Raw genomic sequence first — 22,048 nt, forward strand, 5'->3', positions numbered from 1 at the left:
CCCGCAGGTCGGGAGGATGGGGGAGATGGAGCCCTGGGCGCTGGCTGGGCTGAGGGCGCCGAGGGGCAGCCTTGGCGAGTCCTCAGTGTCCAGCCGAGCTGGGTGGCCCGCAGGCAGGGTCACCGGGGTGGGTGCGCCTGAGGCAGGACACCGCTCAGGTGGGCAGCACGGCTGGCCCCGTGGGGAGGACCGGCCATCCTGGTCGGGAGCAGCAGGGCCCCAGCTTGGAGGGGCTGGGGCCGGGCCGCCCCTCGGGAGGGGCAGACGGGGCTCACCGCTGAGGGGTGTGAGGCTGGGGAGGGAGGCGGGTGAGACTGAGCGGAGCCCTGCTCAGCCTCCTGAGAGGGGTGGAGTCTAGCGGCAGCACCAGGCAGCCTGCCTGCGCCTGTACCCCGGACGGCCCCAGCGGGCCTCCCCTGGACCTTTGGGAGCAAGTGTCCTCTGGAGCAGCTGAGCTGGACGTGGGTCCCGGACTTGGGGGGAGTCTGGGCAGAGGCCTGAGCAGCCGCCCCTCACCCACCCACGGCGCTTTCCTGTTCTGCAGGAGACTGTGCGGCTCCAGAGGATGGGCCCCCTCCGGCCCCGTCCAGCCGCAGCTCCAGCACCGATGACTTCTGCTTCATGGTTATGGTGGAGCTGGAGCGTGGCCCCTCAGGGCTGGGCATGGGCCTCATTGACGGGATGGTGAGTGGCCGCCCCGGGCCCAGCTGGGGAGGTGTGAAGGTGCTGGGGCCCCATGGAGCCCTGAGGCTGCCCCTCTCCCGCAGCACACGCCCCTGGGCGCCCCTGGGCTCTACATCCAGACCCTGCTCCCGGGCAGCCCTGCCGCAGCTGACGGGCGGCTGGCGCTGGGAGACCGCATCCTGGAGGTGAACGGCAGCAGCCTGGCGGGCGTGAGCTACCCGAGGTACGTGCCCCGCCCCGGGGAACGAGCCTGGCCGCCGCCTCAAAGCCCAGCAGCGGCCCTGTCACTACCCGCTTTGGAGATGAGCAAGTCAGGCGCAGCGTCGCGTCCTACCCTTCCTTCCCTCACTCGCCCCGATGTCACTGCAGTCCTCACCCAGGGGCTCAGGTGCCTCAGGCTCTGGAGTGGCAGCAGGCGTCCCGGCTCTGATCCTGGAGCTCCGTCCCACTCGGGCGGCTCAGGGTTTCTGCCTCTGACTGCCCTCGGGACAGCGGTCGTGGGGAGGCTGCCCCCACCACCACCCCAGGCGGCACCAGGTGGCGCCACCCGCTGGGCCAGTGCCGAGTCCTCCCTGGGCGGGCTCGTCTACACCGGCCGCATCCCTTGGCTGCTTTCAGGGCAGTGGATCTGATTCGACACGGGGGCAAGAAGATGCGGTTTCTGGTGGCCAAGTCTGACGTGGAGACGGCCAGGAAGGTCCGCTTTCGCACGCCGCCCCCCTAGGCGCCCTGCGCGGTGGGCCGCCCACCTGCACCTGGGTTCCGCGGGCATGTCTCTTCTGCCAGGCTGTTCCTCGCGGGTGCGCCCCCTGCAGTCCCTTCGTGTATGTTCTATTTATATGACATAACGTTGTGATGTTTGTTACAGAGCTTTTATGTTTGAAGATTTTAATGGAAAAATATAGATTCAATAAACTATCTTTCATATTCCAGAGGGTGGCAGGGCATGGCATCTGGGGGCACCATGCTGGTCCCGTCCCCGCCAGCATGGGAGACTGGTGACGACACGGGATCCTGGGGGTGGTGGGCCGGCTCTAACTCCGCGTCTGCCCTCCCCCTGCCCCAGACGAGGAGCAGGCTGTGCTAGGCAGCCCCCTGCCATGGAGGGAGAGCGCAAGAGCTGCCCACCCCTCAGAGTGGGCTTTGTGCTCGGGGTGCCACGATCAGCACAGTCCTAAAGAAATGGTCTAGAACCCTCGGGAGGCTATAAAGCGAGAGTCTTGACCCACTGTGTGGGTGCCCAGGCCTCCCCGGGCCTCACACCCCTCCGTGTCTTCTCTGCCACGGCTGGGCCCTAACACCAGGCTGGCCACCCCCGAGCTCTCCGTCTGGCATCCGCCCGGTGTCCGGCCCGTCTCCTGCCCCAGCAGCGGGGCCACGCACAGGGCTGTGCTTGTGTCAAGGTGAGGCGCTGACCATCTTCAGCAGGTTTGGCTGCTTCCTCACCGAGCTGAATCTGGGGCCGGGCTCTGGGCCTGCGTCCTCTGCCGGGCACGCAGACTCTGGGGACGAGGGGTCCTGGCCAGTCTGCTACAGACACCGCCTACGTGGAAAGGAGTCTCCTGCGGAGAGCAGCAGCCCGGTCAGCCCCAGGTGGGTCCCAGGCCCTGGGGCTCAAGTGCCACGAACTTCCGGCCGCACCCTGGTTAGTGGAGGGGTGGGGGTGGGGAGGGGGTTGGGCAGGGCGGCCCTGCTGGCTGCTCTATGTTGGCATCAGATTCCGGATGCCTTGAAGCAGCTCCGCAGGTGCTGGGTGAGATGCATTTTTTCCCTGAATTTGGCTGCTGCCCGGGCTGCTCTGGCGGGGATGCATGGGCTTCCGGGACAGCGTCTTGTTGCAGAGCACAGGCCGCTAGGGGCACCGAGCCACCAGGGGTGTCTGGATGAAATATGCTTTTAAAGTCATTTGAAACGTATGCTCGAACCCAGAAGAAACTCTTAAAGAGTCCAGGTTGAAATGAGGGCACAAGTTCAGGGAGGCTGGCACCTGGCCTGAGGCCCGCCAACCTCCCCCCACCTCCGTGGTGCTGCTTGGCTGGGGGGCGCCTGCACACTGCAGTCCCGCGGGTGTGGGGTTAGACCTCAGGGCTCTTCTCGAAGGGAGTGGGAGCTGCCACCTGTCTGTGGGGAAGTGCCCAGGTCACTGCCAGGCCGTTCTCTGGGGCCGGTACTGTTATTAGCCCACGGAAGGGAATGGCTGCTCACTCCAGTATTCTTGCCTAGAGGATTTCACAGGCAGAGCCCATGGGATTGTAGAGTCAGACACGACAGTCCCTCAAACACGTTCTTGGTTTCACTTCCAGGTGAACGTAGGGGCGTGTGGGGCTGTGCTTTTCTGTCTGGGTGAGTGAGCGCTGGAATAACGGGATACCCCACAGAACCCAGTCTCTGCAAGCCGCCGCCACCCTCCTCTCTGTGCGTGGTCACGGCCTCAGGTAAGCGCTCTGCGGGCATGCAGACCTCGACCTTGACCTCACACCGCGGCTGGGTCAGGCTCCCCGGCCCGCAGTGCCCACCTGTGTGTGGCGCAGCCGCCCTGTGGGCCACCTGGCCCCGCCGACGAGTGGGCGCACGCTCCCCACACGAGGCCAGGGCAGGACGGGGCGTAATCGCCACCTCCACCTGGGCGGCACTCAGGATCTGAACTCTGGTTGTTCAAGTAGACTCTAATGCCACAGAAGTCCACCCTGCGAAAAAAGTGCTAAGGGGACACTGCGAAGGGGCCCTGGCTCAGTGTGAGGAAGCAAGCAAGATCCCCCCAAAACCCACGTTCTCAAACTAGTTCTTAGGCACATTTGGGACTGAAACTTGCCACATCTGACGACCTGAAAACCCTGAGAGCTGTCCGTTAGGGGGCGTCTTGCAAACCGGAGAGAGTTTCTCCAGGGGTCATGGTGCTCCATCTGGGCCTCCGGGGACGGACGCAAGGGTGAGGGGCTCGCTGGGGCTCGCAAGGCTGGGCCGGCCGCGCCCTGGAGGGGAGGGGCGGGGCCAGGGTGGCCGGGCGGGGCCTTGCAGAGCAGCAGCGCCTCCTGGTGGCTGGGCCCGTCCCGGCTCAGGTGGGCTGGACCGCAGGCCGACTCCAATGGAGGAGCGGCAGGGAGCGCTGGGGCTGCAGGGACTTCTGGTCCCCCCGCACCCAGTGTGTCCCCCCCACTCGGGTAAGAGCAGAGCGCGCCTGATCTCCCGGGTAAGGCTTCCAGCGGCAGGTGCTGGGGTGGCCTTGTCCTGCTGGTGGGAGACTGCAGGCCTGTGGAAGCAGCAGGGCCCGCAGACCAGCCTTCCCGTCTCCAAGCTACTCTGGAGCATGAAAAGCCCTCCAGTCACTGACCAGGCTCACCTCCCAGTGGCCGCCTTTGGCTCTGGGAGAGGGACACGGCTCCTTTCTGACCGCACATCAGCGCTCTGCTCTCAATCATCGGGGACACGTGGGGATTAGGTGGGAGGACCACCGGGGAAGGCCCCACCCGTGGGCTCCCCGCTTCGTGGGTGGAGATAAAGGGAAACGACCCTGCCCTGTGCGCACAACTATTTTGTTAAGGAGGTTTATTTTCTTCTCCTCTTGCCCCCAGACAGCAGCAGGACGCAGACCAGGCAGCTTCCACCCGTGCCCAGGAGGGGCCAGAGCCGAGTCACTGCTGTTGCCCCCCAGAGGAGGCAGAGGCTGAGGCTGAGGTGGTGGCCTCCCCCGCCGCCGCCTCCCCAGGTTTCTCCGACCCGAGGCCACAGCAGGGTCCGAAGAGCAGGCTCTGCAGCCTGGTGCCCACTGGGCCCCTGTGCCCCTCAGCCTGGCAGGAGGCCTGCCTCCCGCTCCAGCAGCCGGCTGACCGTGTCCAGGGCCAGGGCCAGGGCAGTGCTGCACTCGCGGTGATAGCGGGGCTGGGACAGCTCCACGCTGGGTGTGAGCACAAACTGGGCCACACTGGGCATCTTGAGCAGGTTCAGCAGCTCGGTGGCCCGTGTGTGGATGGCTCCCAGGTCGTCCTCGCCGTGCATGGGGCCCGTGGCTGGGCTCTGGGCCAGTGTCCTCATTTTGGACAGGAGCAGGGAGACCCTGGGGGTGGGTCAGCCTGTCAGCGCAGGTGCACTCCTCAGGTGGACAGGGGCTCCGGGAGGGGCCCAGCAGCCAGGAGCACGGGCCAGTGTGGCCTTAACTCTGAGGAGTGCCCATAGCCTGGGCCACTGGTGCCCAGCTGGGAGGCTCGTGCAGACGCTTTGTCCAGGTGTCTGGGAGGGGGCCACCGCCAAGGCCTTCGTTTTCCCCACGGGAAGGCTGCAGGTTGTACCTGGGGATCAGGTCTTGGCTCCGGGAGGCCAACTTGGTCAGTGTGGTCACGAGGACAGTGATGACCTGCGGAGGACACTTGGGAAGGGTGGCAGAGGGCCGAGACTGGGTGACCTCGAAAAGCAGGGCCTCCAGAGCTTCGAAGAACCTGTTGATCTGCTCCGCGGTGCAGCGCCGGTCCCAGGACACCGAGAGGTACTCGCCAATGGCCCACACCTGGGCGGGGAACAGCCTTCAGCCCGCAGCAGGCCCTGTGGCAGGCGCAGGCCAGGGCGAGGGGGAGGCCGCCTTACCACAGACGTGAGCACGTGCCCGGTGCTGCGGGGGCCCCCCAGGCTGCCCACGAACTCCAGCAGCTCTTTGGCCTGCTCGACCACCAGTGGGGGGTGCAGCTTGCACAGGGCCGGGAACTGGGAGCTCAGCACCCTGTCGGAGAGGACACCCCTCAAGAGATCCCAGCCCCACGGCCCGTCCAGAGAACCACCAGGTGGTGGGCTGGGCTGGCGAGGGGATGAGCCCGCATGGGTCAGGCTTTCAGAAAGGGTACCTTCTGGAAGGCTCTGCCCAAGAGAAGCTGGCAGGGGAGGGGATGAGGCAACTCTCTGGAGTGGGAAGAGTCTGTGCGGCAGCCCACGAAGTGTCAAGGCTGGGCCTGGGAGGAGGCTGGGGAGGGGGGTCTGCACTGACCAGAGCTGAGGGCACAGGGGCCTGGAGCTGCAGGAGGGGTGAAGCCCCGCAGAGCCGCCGGGGGAGACCCACCTGTGCACGTCGGCTTCATACCCCTCAACCTGGAAAAGCGAGTCACTTCTCTCCAAGAGCAGCAGTGCCAGCTGGCTGGCCAAGGCCCCATCGGCGAACTAGGAGGGAGAGACAGCCTGGGTACCCAGCCAGAGGCACCTGTGCGCTAGGCCCCGCTGTGCCTGCTGCCCTGGGGGCTGCTCACAGCCACGTTCTGGGGGGACAGGAGCTGGGCTCGGGATGCTGTGAGCAGCACTCTGTGCCCTGACCTGCGTGCTGCCACAGTTGGCCCCGCAGCTCCAGCTGGCCCTCTGCTGCAGGCACAGAGGCCCTGGGAGGTGAGGCTCACCTGCGTCACCGCTGCGAAGAACGCTCGGAGTAGAGTGGGCACAGCCTGGGCACACTGGAGTACCCGGGCGCAGCTGGCCAGGGGCTGCAGCAGCTGGTGGAGCGGCGTCAGCCTGGGGACACATGGCCCGGTCCTAAGCCCCCGCCGCTGCCCTCGTCGGCCTGCCCTAGCTCCCCTGGGACACGCATGTGGGCGGGGCCAGTCCTGGTGCATCTGCCTCTCCGGTGCTCAGCCTCACTTCCTCCGGCTGCGGAAGAAGTCAGTGTGCCCCACCCGCCGGAGCAGCAAGGATGGGATTGGGTAGCGGAACAAACCACAAGCTCAGTACCCGGGAAGTGCTCAGCCACGTGGCCCGCGCGGCTGGTGGCTGTGAGCAGAACTGTCTGGCCAGGTCTGAAAGCAGCAGGTTCTGGGCTGGGCGCCGGCCACAGCGGCCCGCGCTCAGGGCCCACCACCGAGGGCCTACCTCTCCACGGTCCCGCAGGCCTTGGCCCGCAGCAGGTGCTGGAACAGGCCCTGGGCCTGGGGGTCCCGCAAGGCCTCCAGGCAGCCAGGGGCTCTCACGGAGATGTCCCAGAGCGGCCTCTCAGACGCAGCCTGTGACGACCTGCAAGCAGAGACGGCGGGGCGGGGCTGGGACGCGGCTCCAGCCCCTGCCCCGTGGTGTCCCTGGTCAGGGAGAGACTCGAGCAGCCGTCACCCTAATGGCACCTGCTCTGGAGCAGACCTCTGCGGCAGGCAGGGCAGGTGTGTGGGAACGGGGAGCAGCGGGCTGGGCTCACCGCAGCTGCAGCTCCAAGGCCGCGGTCAGGCTCGGCAGGTCCAGCAGCATGTGAAGCATCTCCACAGCTGTGCCCGCGTCGACCAGCGCCGGCAGGAGCGCCACAAACTCAGAGGTGAGGGCCGGACTGCTCCAGGCCAGGAACTGCAGGGAGGAGGGGCGCCTCAGTGCCCCCGACCCCAGGGTCACGACGTGCCCTTCACTGTCTTCCCCGGGATCCTGCCTGCTTCCACCCACACGTGGTGCCAATGATCAAGTCCTGTCCATTAGCAATCATTTCTTCCTGACTAAAGGACTGAGTCTCTGATTTTGGAAAAGCTCCGCAGTGACATACCAAAAACACCCGTCAAAGATGACGGCACCAAAGGGATGACGCAACGGGCGCGGCCACCCAGTGGAGACGCTAACTCTGAACCAACGCCATGGGCTCTGCCAGCCCGAGTGTGTCTTCCCAAGGGAACGGGCCACCGCGAGCATGGGAGCCTGCTGCCCCAGAGGCCCAGCTCACGTGCCTTGAAGAGGTTGGGGAAGCTGGTCCTGAGAAGGTCCAGGTTGCTGCCAAACAGCAGGAGGTGGTCCCTGCAGAACTGGATGAGCTCGAAGGCCAGCATGGGGCTGTGGAAGTGTTCGGACGGGACCCTGGTGAAGAGGTGCTGGCAGACGGCGTCGGCGTCCACTGTGGCAGCCTCCCCTGAGAGCACCGGCTCCGTCAGGCCAGGAGGCCTCAGGCCTGGCCTCCAGGGCCTCTCGCGTCCCCGGGACACCCGTGGCAGACATGTCTGGCATCACAAGCACGGGCTGAGCGCACCCAGCTCTTCCCCAGTGTCTGGCCACAGACCCACCCCTCTGGGTACGGAGACGAGGACTGTTCCTTAGAGGGGCTGGCTTTAGGCACCTTCTAGGGAACTCCTTGGTAAAGAGCTCGAGATTAACATCAACCTGGTAACATTTGAAAAATCCCCTGCACGTGAGTGCTAAGCGCCTGTCAAAGCGCTGCTGCCCTATGGCGGCAGAAGGGCTGCCCCTGCCCGGCGCCCTGTTCTCCAGTGCAGGAGGCACTCACCGTGGTGCAGGAAGAACTGGGCGACGGGCAGCAGCACACGGACACAAGCCGGGTCCCCGCAGAGCCGGGTGCGCAGGGCCCGCAGACTCGGGAGGGCGCGGTACAGGAAGGAGGGGTCCTGCCGGCAGAGCACGTCCAGCACCAGCACGGCCTCCACCAAGCACTGCGGAAACATGGGTGGCTCAGAGGGAGCCGTGGGCCCCGCCTAAGGCCACCCACCGGCACTCACCGCCTTCTGCAGGTCTGAGTCGGCCTTCCTCAGGGCTCCTGGGGGAGGGAAGAGGGCCAGCTGGTCTCTCTGTCCCACTGGCACCTCCCACTGGATGAGGCGGCGGCCCAAGTTCTGGAAGCTCAAAGGGCAGCCAGGGAAGCCCACACCTGGGGCGGGACCCCAGTGCGGAGAGGCGATGCGGGGCGGGCGGGGCAGGCTCAGGACTCACGCCGGCCGCTCTGCTCCAGGAGGCGCTGGCAGTACTCCAGGGCCTTCTCGCGCAGCCACTCGGTGGGTGGCAGTAGGTGGCTGGCGGTGGAGGTGGCCGAGAGCACTGACACGGTGGAGCCCTCCAGCTCTGACCTGTCGTCTAAACAGAGGGGTGGCTCAGCAGCTTGCAGGGACGGGTGGTCTGGAGGGTGGGGGAGCGCCCGTGGGCTGCCAGGGCCGGAGCTCAGTCCCGCCTGCTCCCACCCTCACGGGACATCCGCGGTGCAGACACACCCGGACTGTCTAAACCGCTAGCAGGCGTGCGGATGAGGAGTTTGTCCCACCTGCATCCGTGGCACCCGGGCGTGTGGGGCCGCCCTGCAGCAGCCAGGCCCGCAGCATGGAGAAGGCCTGCACATTGAGCCGCTGGTCCTCTGTGAAGCGCTGGCCCGTGGACAGCACTGTGAAGAAGTCTGTGGCCACGGACCCGTCCACCTCAGTGACAGGGCCTGGCTGCAGAGGACAAGGAAGGTCAGCAGGCACGGCAGAGCCCAGAACAGCCAGGGCGCCCTCGTAGGACGCGAGAACACGGGCACTTGGGCTGATGACACAGCCCTGCTCTGGATCCCCACCCACACAACCCGAGACTCCTCACCACATCACGGGCGCAGGACCCAAGCACCACGCCCTCAACGCCCGGGTGGAGACAGGAGAGGGGTCATCCTGAAACCAGGGCGGTGCTCCCGCAGGAGGAGCTGAAGGCAGCCCGTGGGTGGCCCCAGGACAGGGCGGCCCCCACCCCTGTTGCCCCTGAGACTCACCTGCCGGGCTCTGGGTGTGGAGAAGAAGCCCCCAGAGCCATGGGCCGCCCCCTGCTGGATGCTGGCGTAACGGAGCCAGTCCCCCAGCCGCTTGCTGAGCGCCTTGGTCTGCTCTGGGGGGGGGACACCGTGGGGACGGAGTTAAGTCTGTGGGGCTTCGACCCAGCAGTGGCCCCCGTGGTCACCCCCTGCCCCCCCCCCCCGCTGACCTTCAGGAAGGGCATCCGAGGCCAGGCTGGCGACCTTGGACACGACCGGGAGGAGGTGCGTCAGGCTGGGCCCCTCAGACTGCCGACTCTCCAGGACCTTGATGACGCACTGGCCCACGGTCCTGACCTGCTGCGGGTCGCCCTGCAGAACCCCTGGTGGAACGTGAATGCCAACTCCCCCCACAACCACCACTCCACCCAGGCGTCCAGAACATCACCAGGGCAGGCCCGGACCAGCCTGCTCGCTCACAGGGTGCACACGGCGGCTGGTTCACTGAGCCCAGGGCCACCAGGGGTGGGCTAGGGGGCTGCGGCAGTCACGTTACCTGGGCCAAGAGCACGGAGGCCACCAGCCCCAACTGCCGCGAGCTCTGGGCGTGGTCGCAGGACAGGCTCAGGCTGTTGGAGGGTGCCATCTCTCGCAGCACGGCGGCACAGAGCAGCTGCAGCCGCTCAGGGCAGCGGGGTGAGCAGAGGGTGGTCTGCAGCAGCGCCACGCACGTGGGCTCCAGCCTGGGGGGCAGGGGCTGGTCAGCCTCCACGGGGCCAGGCGGGCTGCCCGGAGGCTGGGTGGGCGCTCACCTCCTGCTGTACTTGGTGGCCGCCACGATGAGGAAGAGCCTCCGCAGGGCGTCCAGGGTGTCGGGGCCCCAGTCCTCTGCCTGCAGCAGCGCGCCGATGCGGGCACAGAACCTGCCCAGCTCCACGGCCCCGACCTCCCTGCAGGGAGCGGGAGACCGCCACATGGGCAGCTGGAAAGGCCGCCTCAGCGGGGGGCAGGCCCTCCCGAGCAGAGGGCCCCTCGGGATGAACCGCTGACGGGTACCCACCCAGGTCCTTGCCCCTCCCCTGCCGGTGGGAGACCTTCATGCCACCAGTGTCCGCAGCAAGCCTTCTCACTCAGGTTTTGTTATTCCAGGACCAGAGAAACCAATTGGTTTAAGAGTCAAAACTAAGGGAGATTTTAGTCTGAACCAAGTTGCTTTTCAAAAGATTTTTTTTAACTTCTGGGAATAAGAATTAAGTATGATAAGAGCAAATATTATGACGTTACTCTAATGCTTAACTTAAAATGTATATATTGTAGCTCAGTCAGTAAAGAATTTGCCTATAGCGCAAGAGACCCGGGTTCAATCCCTGGGTTGGGAAGATCCCCCGGAAAAGGAAATGGCAACCCACTCCAGTATCCTTGCCTGGAAAATCTCATGGACAGAGGAACGTGGTGGATTGCAGTCCATGGGGTTGCAAAGAGTTGGGCACGACTGAGCGACTAATACACATACCCCCCACCCCCAAGCATTTAAAACAGGTTTTGGTCTCAAGACAGCCTGCTTCCCATTCCATGCTGAAAAGCGAGGAGAGGCAACATGCCAGCAAGTCACCACGCTGTGAGCTTCGGGGGCTTCTCGGAAGGGCGCAGCCCACAGCTGGGCCCTCCCCCCATACTGCCCTCCAAATCCATTCTGCTGGCACTCAGGGTCCGCAGTTTTGACCTTAGAGCGCGTGTGCCCCCAGCCTCTAAGGCTGTGGAGGGGTCCTGGGCAGTGGCTTGTGCTTCCCCGTTTACTTGAGGGCTGGCAGAGAAGTCCCAGCAGACCCCCCACCACTCCCCCTTACTCCGGCCAGAGCGGGACACAGCCCCTACAAACACAAGCGGAGGCGTGAGTGGGCAGAGGAGACTCGGCCCTGGGCCAGTCCCGCCTGCTTTTCTCTGGGTTATGTCGGAGGCAGAGACTACCAGCCTGTCCCAGACAGCAGTGCCCCTCGTCCACACCCCAACTCGGCCCCTTCCCACCACAGGACTCTTCTGAAAGGAGAGTCCAGTCGCCCACACGCTCGGCAGCTCCCAGCACCAGCACACAAGCACCCAGCCATCCCTACTTCTCCCAGGGCACCGCGTTCTGCTCGCCTGCCTTCGCCTGGCTTGGACCCTCTGCCCGGAGCGCTCTTGGCTGCTTCCCTTCCTGCTCTGAACTGCTGGTTAGTCGTCTGGTCCTTCAGGAAAGGCCCCCAGCCCTGCACTCACTCTCCCGGCTTACCCGAGTCCCACTTTCCTCTGCAGCTCACAAGTCATGCTTCTGATTAAAACAAATTACTAAAGTTTTGGGAGTTAGGATTTGGAGAAAATTTTAAAGTGCCACAAAAAAAATCAAAGAAATAGTGAACACTAGTGAAACACAACTGACAGTTACTTAACCGCTCCTCAAATCTTAACAGGATTCCTGTCCACTGAAGAGGCAGAGAAACAGAAGCAGGGCTGTTCCTTCTGCCTTTCAGTCTATGACTGAACAGAAGACAAGCTGGAAGCTCCGAGTGGGTCTCGGCTCTTCGTGTCCCGGCAAGAACTGCGGGGCACGCATATCGCGGGTCGAGCGAGCTGCTAGCATTTCCTCTTTTCTGGGGCGAGGAGAACGGGAGAGCAGGAGGACAGAGCTCACCTCCCTCCACGAGCAGACAACCACAGCGATGCGAGAGGCAGTGCCCACTGAAAACAAACGAGCCTGGCTGGGAGAGGGACCCACACAGACTTGGGGAGGAGGAGCGATGGGAGGGGACACGGGAAAGGGCGGGGTACAGGGGTTTGAGTGCCTTCCTGGGGACTGAGGGTGTGAACCACATACGGTGTGTCCCAGCCTTGGAGTCTGACACCAGGAAGACGAGTCCTTTGGCTGGTTTGAAAACCAGTGAGGCCATCAGCAGGGTTGCGAGAAACCTAGCCTCCACTTGTAATGCTCGCCTGCGGCTCAACTAAGGCAGAGGAGGCAGAACGCAACTGTCGGGGGCGTCCCAGGGCACGAGATGCAGGTTCGATGCCTGGTTCAAGACCCCCCGCTCCCGTGTCCTTGCCTGGAGAACCCCACGGACAGAGGAGCCTGGCAGGCTGCAGCCCGTGGGGTCGCAAGTCAGTGGGGCGCGACTGAGCACGCGCTGGCTGGTTTCCATGCTGGCCCAGCCGAGCACCTGCCCTGCTCCCCTTTAAGGGCAAGGATGCCACTGCTGGGAGCGGGGCGAGCACACACTCAGAAGGAGCAGGCCCAGCCTGGACCTCATCCTCAGGGCTTCTGCTCCAGCCGTGGGACCCGACCCCACCCCACAAGGGCAGTGATGGCCACTGTGGTGAGGAGAATCGAGCCCCTCCGTCTCCAGCCCACCTCCTACCAAGGCAGCACCCTGGGGCACCCCTTCAGGGTCACATGCGGTAGCTAACTGTTTCACCTGATGTCACAGACAGAGAACAGTAAAGCAAAATGAAATGGCAGAGGCCTGAGAAGACAACTAACAAAACGTAATTCCCAGAACAAGAGTTCCAAATATTAGTAGGAAGACTGCTGTCTGAACTAGGGAAAAGAATTGAACACAGAATTTTAACAAGGAGCTAGAAAACATAAAAAAAATGATCAGAGCAGATATGTACAACTGAAATGAAAAGCATACTGGAAGGAATAACAACCGGTCTGTGATTCAGAAGAGCACGACCGAGTGAAAACCATCCAATCAGAACAGCAAAAGAAACATCCACATGGAGACCAATTAAGACCCCTCTGGGACAACAGCAAGGGTGCTAACATTCACATACAAGGGTCCGAGAAGCGTCGAAGATGCATTCGATGAGATTATGACTGAAAACTTCCTGAACCTAAAGGAGGAAACAGCCAGGTACAGGAAGCAAAGAGACCCCTGAACAAGATGAACCCAAAGAGACCCACACCAAGACACACCAAAATTAAAGTGCAAGAGCTAAGGAGAACTCTAACAAGGGAACCCCCATATGGCTATCAGTGCATTCTTCTGCAGGAACTTTTCAGACCAGAAGGGAGTAGCAGGATATATTTAAAGTCCCAAAAGGAAAAACCTACAGTCTAGGGTGCTTTACCCAGCAATGTTATCATTCAGAATTAAAGAAGAGGTGAAGAACTTTTCAGACTAGCAAAAACTGAAACAGTCCATCAATACTACACTGACCCTAAGAGTTATAGGAATTTATAGATTAGGAAAGCTGTGGGTCAACCACCTAAGCTACCACAAAGGTCACATACATGAACCCCATGGTAGGTAACCACAAGTCAAAAAGCCTCAAGAAACAATGGAGAAGCAGTATAAAAACAGCTAGAAAACGAGCAACAGCATGGCAGTAAGTACACGAAAGTGAAAGTGAAGTCACTCAGTCGTGTCCGACTCTTTGGGACCCCATGGACTGCAGCCCACCAGGCTTCTCCATCCATGGACTCTTCCAGGCATGAGTACTGGAGTGGGTTGCCATTTCCTTCTCCAGAGGATCTTCCTGACCCAGGGATTGAACCTGGGTCTCCTGCATTGCAGGCAGATTTTTACCATCTGAGCCACCAGGGAATCTCCCAATACCCATCAGTAATCACTGTAAATGACAGTGGACTATTATGCTCCAATCAAAAGACATAAGCCAAACTGGAAAATCCCATGGATGGAGGAGCCTGGTAGGCTGCAGTCCATGGGGTCGCCAAGAGTCGGACATGACTTAGTGACTTCACTTTCACGCACTGGAGAAGGAAATGGCAACCCACTCCAGTGTTCTTGCCTGGAGAATCCCAGGGACGGAGGAGCCTGGTGGGAGGCTGTCTATGGGGTCGCACAGAGTCGGACACGACTGAAGTGACTTAGCAGTAGTAGCAGCAGCAAGCCAAACTGATTAGTTTAAAAACAAGACACAACAATTATATATGCTACTTAAAAGACTTCACAACTGAAGACACAGACTGAAAGAAAAGGGAGTGGAAACAGAGACTTCATGTGAATAGAAACAGGAAAGCAGGGCAGCAATACTCATTATCAGACACAGCAGACTCTAAACAAAGTCTAACAGAAGACAAAGAAGGGCGTTACACAATGATAACGGATCCATACACCAAGAGCATAGTATACTCACTCACATCTGCACGCCCAATAAAGCAGCGCCTAGATACCAACAGGCCGAAGGGAGAGTTGACAATGGTCCAGTGACAGTAGGGGGCTTCACCATCTCACACCAATGGGCGCACTGTGCTTAAGAGGCTCAGTCGCATCCGACTCTGCACGCCCATGGGCTGCAGCCCCCCAGGTGCCCGGGGTTTCCCAGGCAAGAATACTGGAGTGGGTTGTCATGCCCTCCTCCAGAGGAGTCTTCCCAACTCGGGGATCGAATCCAGGTCTCCCGCACTGCAGGCAGATTCTTCACCATCTGAGCTACCAGGGAAGCAACTATATCAACAGACTTATTATCCAGACATAAAGTCAGTAAGGAAGCAGCAGCCTTGAATGACACAAGCCGACAAGGCGGACTCTCCATAGGGCTCTGCATCCAGAACCAGCCGGATACACGCTGTTCAAAACGCACATGGAATGTTCCCAGGATAGATCACACGTTAGATTATTAAATGAGCCTCAACAAATTTAAGAGGACAGAAATGATACCCAGTACCATTTCTGACCACAACAGTATGGAACTAGAAATGAATTACAGAAAGAAAAAAACGGGAAAAACACAAACATGTAGAGTCTACACGCTACTAAGCATGCTGCTAACGTAAGCGACACAGAAATGGAGGAGCAAATAAAAAACGCCTCAAGAAGAAACAACACGTCCCCAGATCTGCGGGGCGTGGCAAAAGCAACTCCAAGAGGGAAGTTTACAGCAGTCCAGGCACCTCTCAAGGAACAACAGTCTCAAACAACCGCCATCTAAACAGCAGGAGAGACAAAGGCCACAGTCAGCAGATGGGGGAAATATAAAGACCGGAGAAGAGGCGAGACGGACGGAACAACAGACCAGACTGCGGAAGGCAAGACCGACAAGCCTGTAGGGCAGGGTGGTCAAGAAAAACAGAGAGGACCCAAATAAAGCAAGAGACGCAAGAGGAGAAATTGTGGAGTGAGACGCCAAAACACTCCACAGAGAACAGCACCGAGACTCACAGGCAGACGAATGTGAGGACCTAGAAGACATGGATAAATTTCTAGAAATATACAATTTCCAAGACTGAATTGGAAGAAACAGACAATCTGAACAGACCTGTCACTAGCAGTGAAACTAAATTAGTAATAAAACTTCCAGCAAACAAAAGTCTGGGACCAGAGAGCTTCATGAGGGAACTCTACAAAACACATAGACAGGTAATACCTATCCTTCTCAAACTATCCCAAAAAACCGAAGGGGAGGGAACACTCTTCAGTTCTTTCTATGAGGCCACAATTACCTTGATACCAAAATCAGGCAGACACTACAAAACAAACAAACAAACAAACCCAAACAATTACAGGTCAGTATCTATGATGAACACAGATTTGAAAATCCTCAAAAGAACATCAGCAAACAAAATTCAACACTAAAAAAAGATCATGGGAAATTCTCTGCTGGTCAAGTGATTAGAACCCTGCACTTTCACTGCTGAGGGTGAAGGTTCGGTCCCTGTCAGGGAATTAAGATCCCACAAGCCATGAAGTATGGCAAAAAAAAAAAGAAAAAAATCCTACATCATGGTCAAGTTAGATTTATGTTTATTCCAGGGTCACAAGGATGCTTCAACATCTGCAAATCAATCGGTGTAATACACCATGTCAACAAATGGAAGGAGAAAATTCACGTGACCATCTCAATAGATGCAAAAAAAAGCACTGGACAAAATTCAACATTCATTCACCACAAAAACTCTCATCAAAGTTGGTATCAGTTCAGTTCAGTCGCTCAGTCGTGTCTGACTCTTTGCGACCCCATGAATCGCAGCACACCAGGCCTCCCTGTCCATCACCATCTCCCAGAGTTCACTTGGACTCACGTCCATCGAGTCCGTGATGCCATCCAGCCATCTCATTCTCGGTTGTCCCCTTCTCCTCCTGCCCCCAATCCATGCCAGCATCAGAGTCTTTTCCAATGAGTCAACTCTTTGCATGAGGTGGCCAAAGTACTGGAGTTTCAGCTTCAGCATCATTCCTTCCAAAGAAATCCCAGGGCTGATCTCCTTCAGAATGGACTGGTTGGATCTCCTTGCAGTCCAAGGGACTCTCAAGAGTCTTCTCCAACACCACAGTTCAAAAGCATTAATTCTTCAGCGCTCAGCCTTCTTCACAGTCCAACTCTCACATCCATACATGACCACAGGAAAAACCATAGCCTTGACTAGACGGACCTTAGTCAGCAAAGTAATGTCTCTGCTTTTGAATATGCTATCTAGGTTGCCATAACTTTTCTTCCAAGGAGTAAGTGTCTTTTAATTTCATGGCTGTAGTCACCATCTGCAGTGATTTTGGAGCCCAAAAACATAAAGTCTGATACTGTTTCCCCATCTATTTCCCACGAAGTGATGGAACTGGATGCCATGATCTTCGTTTTCTGAATGTTGAGCTTTAAGCCAACTTTTTCATTCTCCACTTGCACTTTCATTTTCATGAAGAGGGTTTTTAGTTCCTCTTGACTTTCTGCCATAAGGGTGGTGTCATCTGCATATCTGAGGTTATTGATATTTCTCCCGGCAATCTTGATTCCAGCTTGTGTTTCTTCCAGTCCAGCGTTTCTCATGATGTCCTCTGCATATAAGTTAAATAAGCAGGGTGACAATATACAGCCTTGACATACTCCTTTTCCTATTTGGAACCAGTCTGTTGTTCCATGTCTAGTTCTAACTGTTGCTTCCTGACCTGCATACAGATTTCTCAAGAGGCAGGTTAGGTGGTCTGGTATTCCCATCTCTCTCAGAATTTTCCACAGTTTATTGTGATCCACACAGTCAAAGGTTTGAGCATAGTCAATAAAGCAGAAGTAGATGTTTTCCTGGAACTCTCTTGCTTTTTCCATGATCCAGCGGATGTTGGCAATTTGATGTCTGGTTCCTCTGCCTTTTCTAGAACCAGCTTGAACATCAGGGAGTTCACGGTTCACGTATTGCTGAAGCCTGGCTTGGAGAATTTTGAGCATTACTTTACTAGCATGTGAGATGAGTGCAATTGTGCAGTAGTTTGAGCATTCTTTGGCATTGCCTTTCTTTGGGACTGGAATGAAAACTGACCTTTTCCAGTCCTGTGGCCACTGCTGAGTTTTCCAAATTTGCTGGCATATTGAGTGCAGCACTTTCACAGCATCATCTTTCAGGATTTGAAACAGCTCCACTGGAATTCCATCACCTCCACTAGCTTTGTTCGTAGTGATGCTTTCTAAGGCCCACTTGACTTCACATTCCAGGATGTCTGGCTCTAGGTGAGTGATCACATCATCGTGATTATCTGGGTCGTGAAGATCTTTTTTGTGCAGTTCTTCCGTGTATTCTTGCCACCTCTTCTTAATATCTTCTGCTTCTGTTAGGTCCAGACCATTTCTGTCCTTTATCGAGCCCATCTTTGCATGAAATGTTCCCTTGGTATCTCTAATTTTCTTGAAGAGATCTCTAGTCTTTCCCATTCTGTTGTTTTCCTCTATTTCTTTGCATTGATTGCTGAAGAAGGCTTTCTTATCTCTTCTTGCTATTCTTTGGAACTCTGCATTCAGATGCTTATATCTTTCCTTTTCTCCTTTGCTTTTTGCCTCTCTTCATCAAGGGAACATAATAAAGGTCATTTATGACAAACCCACAGCTAACATCATACTCAACACTGAAAAGCTGAAAATACTTTTCTTCCAGCATCAGGAACACATGTGAGGGTACCCACTCTCACCATTTCTATCTATTTCACACAGCGTAGTGTTCTGTAGGAGCACTTTAGTAAGTAAGAAGTCCTAGCCACAGCAGACTAGGAGAATAAATGAAAGGAATAAAACTTGGAAGGGAAGTAAAACCCACTATTTGCAGATGATACGATACCACATATATATATAAAACTCTAAACAAACAAACAAACAAACAAACAAAAAAACCTCTATTTCCACCAAAAACTATTACAACTAATAACTTCAGTTAAGTTGCCAGGATACAAGATTAATATTCAGAAACCTGTTGCTTTCCTATACATGTTAAAATCATGTGAAAAAGAATAAAATACCTAGGAATAAACTTAACAAAAGAGGTGAAAGACCTATACTCTGAAAACTATAAAACACTGATAGAGGAAACTGAAGATGACGCAAAGAAATGGAAAGAGATCTCATGTACACGAGTTGGAAGACTTAAAACTGCTAAAAACTCCATACTATCCAAAGCAATCTACAGACTTAATGCAATCTCTATCAAAATACCCATGGTTTTTCACAGAACTAGAATAATTCTAAAACATGAATAGGCAAAGCAATCCTAAGAAAAAACAAAGCTGGAGAGAGGTATCATGCTTTCTGATTTCAGACTATAGTAAACTACAAAACTACAGCAATGACTATGTAAACATCATGGTACTGGCAGCAACACAGCCACACACACACAGCAACACACAGACAGCCACACACACACAGACACAAAGACACAGACACACAGCAACACAGACACAGCAACACACAGACACACACACAGACACACATACACACCACACACACACCAATGAAACAGAACAGAGAGCCTAGAAATAAAACCACACTTATGGTCAATTACCCTACGACAAAGGAGGCAAAATACAGGAGGAAAAGACAGTCTCTTCAATCCGTGGTGCTTGGTGAAGCTGGAGCTCCCTGTAAAGGAAGGAAACTGGAACATTTTCTCGCATCATATACAAAAATAAACAAAATGGATTAAATAACCTAAATGTAAGATCAGAAACCATAAAGCTAGAAGAAAACAGAACACTCTGTGACAGAAACAGTGGGAATGGTTTTTGGCTCTGTTTCCTAAGGCAAAGGAAGCAAAAGCAAAAACAAGCAAATGGGGCCTAATTATTACACTTACAAGTTTTTGCACAGCAAAGGAAACCAACTTAATGGGAGAAAACATTTGCAAGTGATATGACTAATCAGGGTTTAATATCCAAAGTAAACAATTCACACAACTCAATATGAAAAAAACAATTTAAAAAATGGGTGTAAGACCTGAATAGACATTTTCCCTAAGACGACATACAGATGGCCAACAGGCAGATAGAAAGATGCTCAACCAAGAGAAACCAATCAAAGCCACGAGGTAACACCTCGTACCTGTCAGAAATGGCTATCAAATGAGAAGACCACGATAACAAAGGCTGGTAAGTGGAGAGAAGAAAACCCTAGTTCACCGTTGGTGGGAATGTAAACTGGTGCAGTCACTGGAAAACTGTGGAGGTTCCTCAAAAAACTAAAAATTGAACTACACTCCTGGGTATATATCCAAAGAAAACAGAAACTCTAATTTGAAAGGCTACATGCACCCCAATGTTCATAGCAGCCCTGTTTACAACAGCCAAGACACGGAAGCAGTCTAAGTGTCCATCAGCAGGTGACTGGATAAAGAAGATGTGGTGTGCATACACACAACGGAGTACCACTGAGCCATAAAGAGCGGAACTCTGCACGCGCAGCAGCATGGGGAGAGCCCAGGCAGCACTGTGCACAGTGAGAGAAGCCAGAGGAGACAGAGTCTGATCGTCACTCATACGCAGCGTCCAAAAAGTGGGGTTAATGACTACAGCAAAACAGACGTACAAAGCACATGCTGGCGGTTATCAGTGGAGACGGAATCCGGGAGGGGAAGGGGTTAAGAGGCACAAACCATGTGTTAAACAAGGTATAGACATATTGTACAGCACAGGCAAGGTAGTCAACATAACAACTTTAAATGGAATATAATCTATTAAAATACTGAAGCACTACATTGTACCCCTGAAACTGATGCCGTGAATCAACTGTACTTCGACTTTTTGAAAAAGCTATTTTCCCGTAATACAGCTTCTAAATTCAAGAGGCTGAACTGGAATAGTGGAACTTGAGGATTGGAATATATGTACAAGACTGAAGGAAATAGAGACGTTTTTGGACGCAGTGGGAGAAAACATCAGCCTAACAAATTTTCAAGGGTTATTTTGACTACAGCAAACTTCTGCCCATTCACAGCCTTTACGACCTAACCCGCATTCAAGATCTTGCTTCCCTAAGATCACAGGAGCCTCAACCAGCCCAATTTTTTCCAACGACTGGTCTAGCTCTGAATCCAGGTAGTTCTTCCTTTAAACCATGGTTCTGGCCGCCTCTGCTTCTCCTCGAGTAGCACCGAGTCTTACAGTGACGGACTGCGGGGTCTGGGTCCGAGGCTACATCTGTTTTCCCCCGTGAGTGGCTAGTCGGTGAGGAGAGAGCTACCGACCAGTCAGGGGGCGTCCAGAGGCAGCCCGGGGCCAGAGGACGGAGCAGCATCCCCTCAACACGCCCCGCGCGCCCACGAGAATCTACGTCACCGAACCCTTCGCGCCTCCCGGAAGCCCTCGGAAGGCATCGGACTCGCGAACCTCGCACACACAGCTCGCCACGGCTCAGGCCAGCAGGCTCCCCGGCGCCCCTGTGGCTTTCCCGGCCCTGCGCCGCCGAGCCTCCGGCCCACCCCGCGGGGCCCCACCCGGCTAGCTTTCCGCTCTTCCCTCAGAGCGCCGCTCGGGCCCGCCGCCTCCCCCGGACCTCCTCACACCGGGCCCGGCCTCCTCCGAGGCCCCGCGCTGAGACCCACCGCCACCCGCCCGAGGCGCTCACCTGGCCTGGCGGAGCAGACTCTCCGTCCCCGTCGCCAGCATCCCGCCGCCGCCCTGAGGGTGGGCCGCGCGCTCCAGACGCGGGCGCCTCGCGGAGCAGTGCCCGCAGCGATGCCGGCTTCCGGGCCGCGCAGCGTGCCGCGTCACGTGGGCTCGGCGCACGGCCCCCGACCAATAGGCTTCGACGCGGCGCCTCCGCACGGCGGAGGGGGGCGGGACTGTGCGCTGGGGCCCCTGCACGGGCTTCCGGCGCTTTAAGCCGCGGGTCCCGGGACCGCTGGGGCCCGGAGCCCTGGTGTGGCTCCCAGCGCTTCCGTTCCGGGTTCTGTCCCCAAAACGCCGTCCGCTCCGTCGCCGGCAGGTCTTGTGTGCAGCGCGGCTGAAAGTGCTGCACACACCCTGGCCGTGGGCTGGGTCCGTGTCCAGAAGTTTGCAAGGAACAGCGGCAACTCTTAGAAGTTCCTTTCTAAAATTCCCATTTCATTTTTGCATCTAATGTAGGCTGTACCTGCCTCTTAAGAAAAAAAACAACTTAATCCCCACCATAATCACAGGCTCTCAGTATCTCGTTTTACAAGTAAGGGCAACAGGCTCAGAGAGGGAAGGTCAAATTCTAGTTAATTCTGAAAGGTGTGCTGGCCACAGTATTTCCACCCTGCAGACCGCGTGGGGACACAGGGCGGGTCCTCTGCGCAGTGACAGCGTGATAAATGCTGTCACAGTCGAACCAGGAGGAGTTCTCTGTGAGGGACGGGTGCCTCAGATGAGTCCCGAGGGTGTCAGGCCAAGGGGTGGGAGGGGAAGGCAGAGGGAAGGTTCTGAAGGCAGCTTACGTACCCCTGAGGGCAGCCTGCTGTCTGGCAGGAGAGGACAGAATGGACTCGGTTGTTGGCGGGGGGGGGGGGGAAGGCGGTGCGGTGTAGAAAGGGCTGATCCAGAGTGAATGTGTGTGCGTGTGCATGGGTGTGTAGAAGGGCCTGATCCAGAGGAGGGAGGGAGGGAGCCTGCCTGAGCTAGGTAAGGGCCACCGGTGGAGGAACAGGGAAAACCAAGGGCGCCAATAGCTTTCTGCTTTTAGGGTGGTGCCGTTCCCTCGGCCAAGTGGCAGGAGAGGACGAAG

At 57.1% G+C, this 22,048-nt stretch overlaps 2 protein-coding genes across 5 annotated transcripts in view; one reads left to right on the top strand and one right to left on the bottom strand.

Moving 5' to 3' along the window:
• RADIL (Rap associating with DIL domain) overlaps positions 1-1,616 on the top strand; it is a 50,764-nt gene extending 49,148 nt beyond the window's left edge. The window contains exons 12-14 of the mRNA XM_040231700.1: positions 545-684; positions 768-907; positions 1,303-1,616. Of these exons, the coding sequence (XP_040087634.1) occupies positions 545-684; positions 768-907; positions 1,303-1,408 (386 nt within the window). The 3' untranslated portion in view covers positions 1,409-1,616. The remainder of the gene's footprint in view (positions 1-544; positions 685-767; positions 908-1,302) is intronic.
• A 2,587-nt stretch (positions 1,617-4,203) lies between these two features.
• Positions 4,204-21,052, bottom strand: AP5Z1 (adaptor related protein complex 5 subunit zeta 1). Of its 4 annotated transcripts, none has more exons than XM_040230748.1 (17): positions 20,930-21,052; positions 9,934-10,071; positions 9,678-9,864; positions 9,352-9,493; positions 9,143-9,255; positions 8,666-8,834; positions 8,341-8,481; positions 8,130-8,167; positions 7,901-8,063; positions 7,350-7,528; positions 6,839-6,981; positions 6,523-6,663; positions 6,057-6,168; positions 5,729-5,826; positions 5,263-5,395; positions 4,971-5,185; positions 4,204-4,738 (listed from the first exon to the last, which is right to left on the bottom strand). In XM_040230748.1, the coding sequence occupies exons 1-17, from the start codon at positions 20,968-20,970 to the stop codon at positions 4,468-4,470; spliced, it is 2,424 nt and encodes an 807-aa protein (XP_040086682.1). In that variant the 5' UTR covers positions 20,971-21,052; the 3' UTR covers positions 4,204-4,467. The 4 variants fall into 4 exon arrangements, with proteins under 4 accessions (XP_040086682.1, XP_040086701.1, XP_040086672.1 ...); XM_040230767.1 differs by having other exon boundaries at positions 9,143-9,250; positions 20,930-21,011; XM_040230738.1 differs by having other exon boundaries at positions 5,263-5,826; positions 20,930-21,029.
• Positions 21,053-22,048: the final 996 nt, after the last annotated feature.

This window comes from Oryx dammah, unplaced genomic scaffold, assembly GCF_014754425.2.
Source record: "Oryx dammah isolate SB20612 unplaced genomic scaffold, SCBI_Odam_1.1 HiC_scaffold_2, whole genome shotgun sequence".
NCBI lineage: Eukaryota > Metazoa > Chordata > Mammalia > Artiodactyla > Bovidae > Oryx > Oryx dammah.

What these genes read in the sequence shown, in the direction of transcription:
- AP5Z1 (XM_040230738.1), bottom strand. Translation starts at nt 20,970, where the DNA reads ATGCTGGCGACGGGGACGGAGAGTCTGCTCCGCCAGGCCAG. An exon ending in CCACACCCAGAGCCCGGCAG is followed by an intron (nt 8,835 to 9,142) that starts GTGAGTCTCAGG and finishes TGTCCTCTGCAG; the next exon opens with CCAGGCCCTGTCACTGAGGT. An exon ending in CCCGGGTGCCACGGATGCAG is followed by an intron (nt 8,482 to 8,665) that starts GTGGGACAAACT and finishes CCCTCTGTTTAG; the next exon opens with ACGACAGGTCAGAGCTGGAG.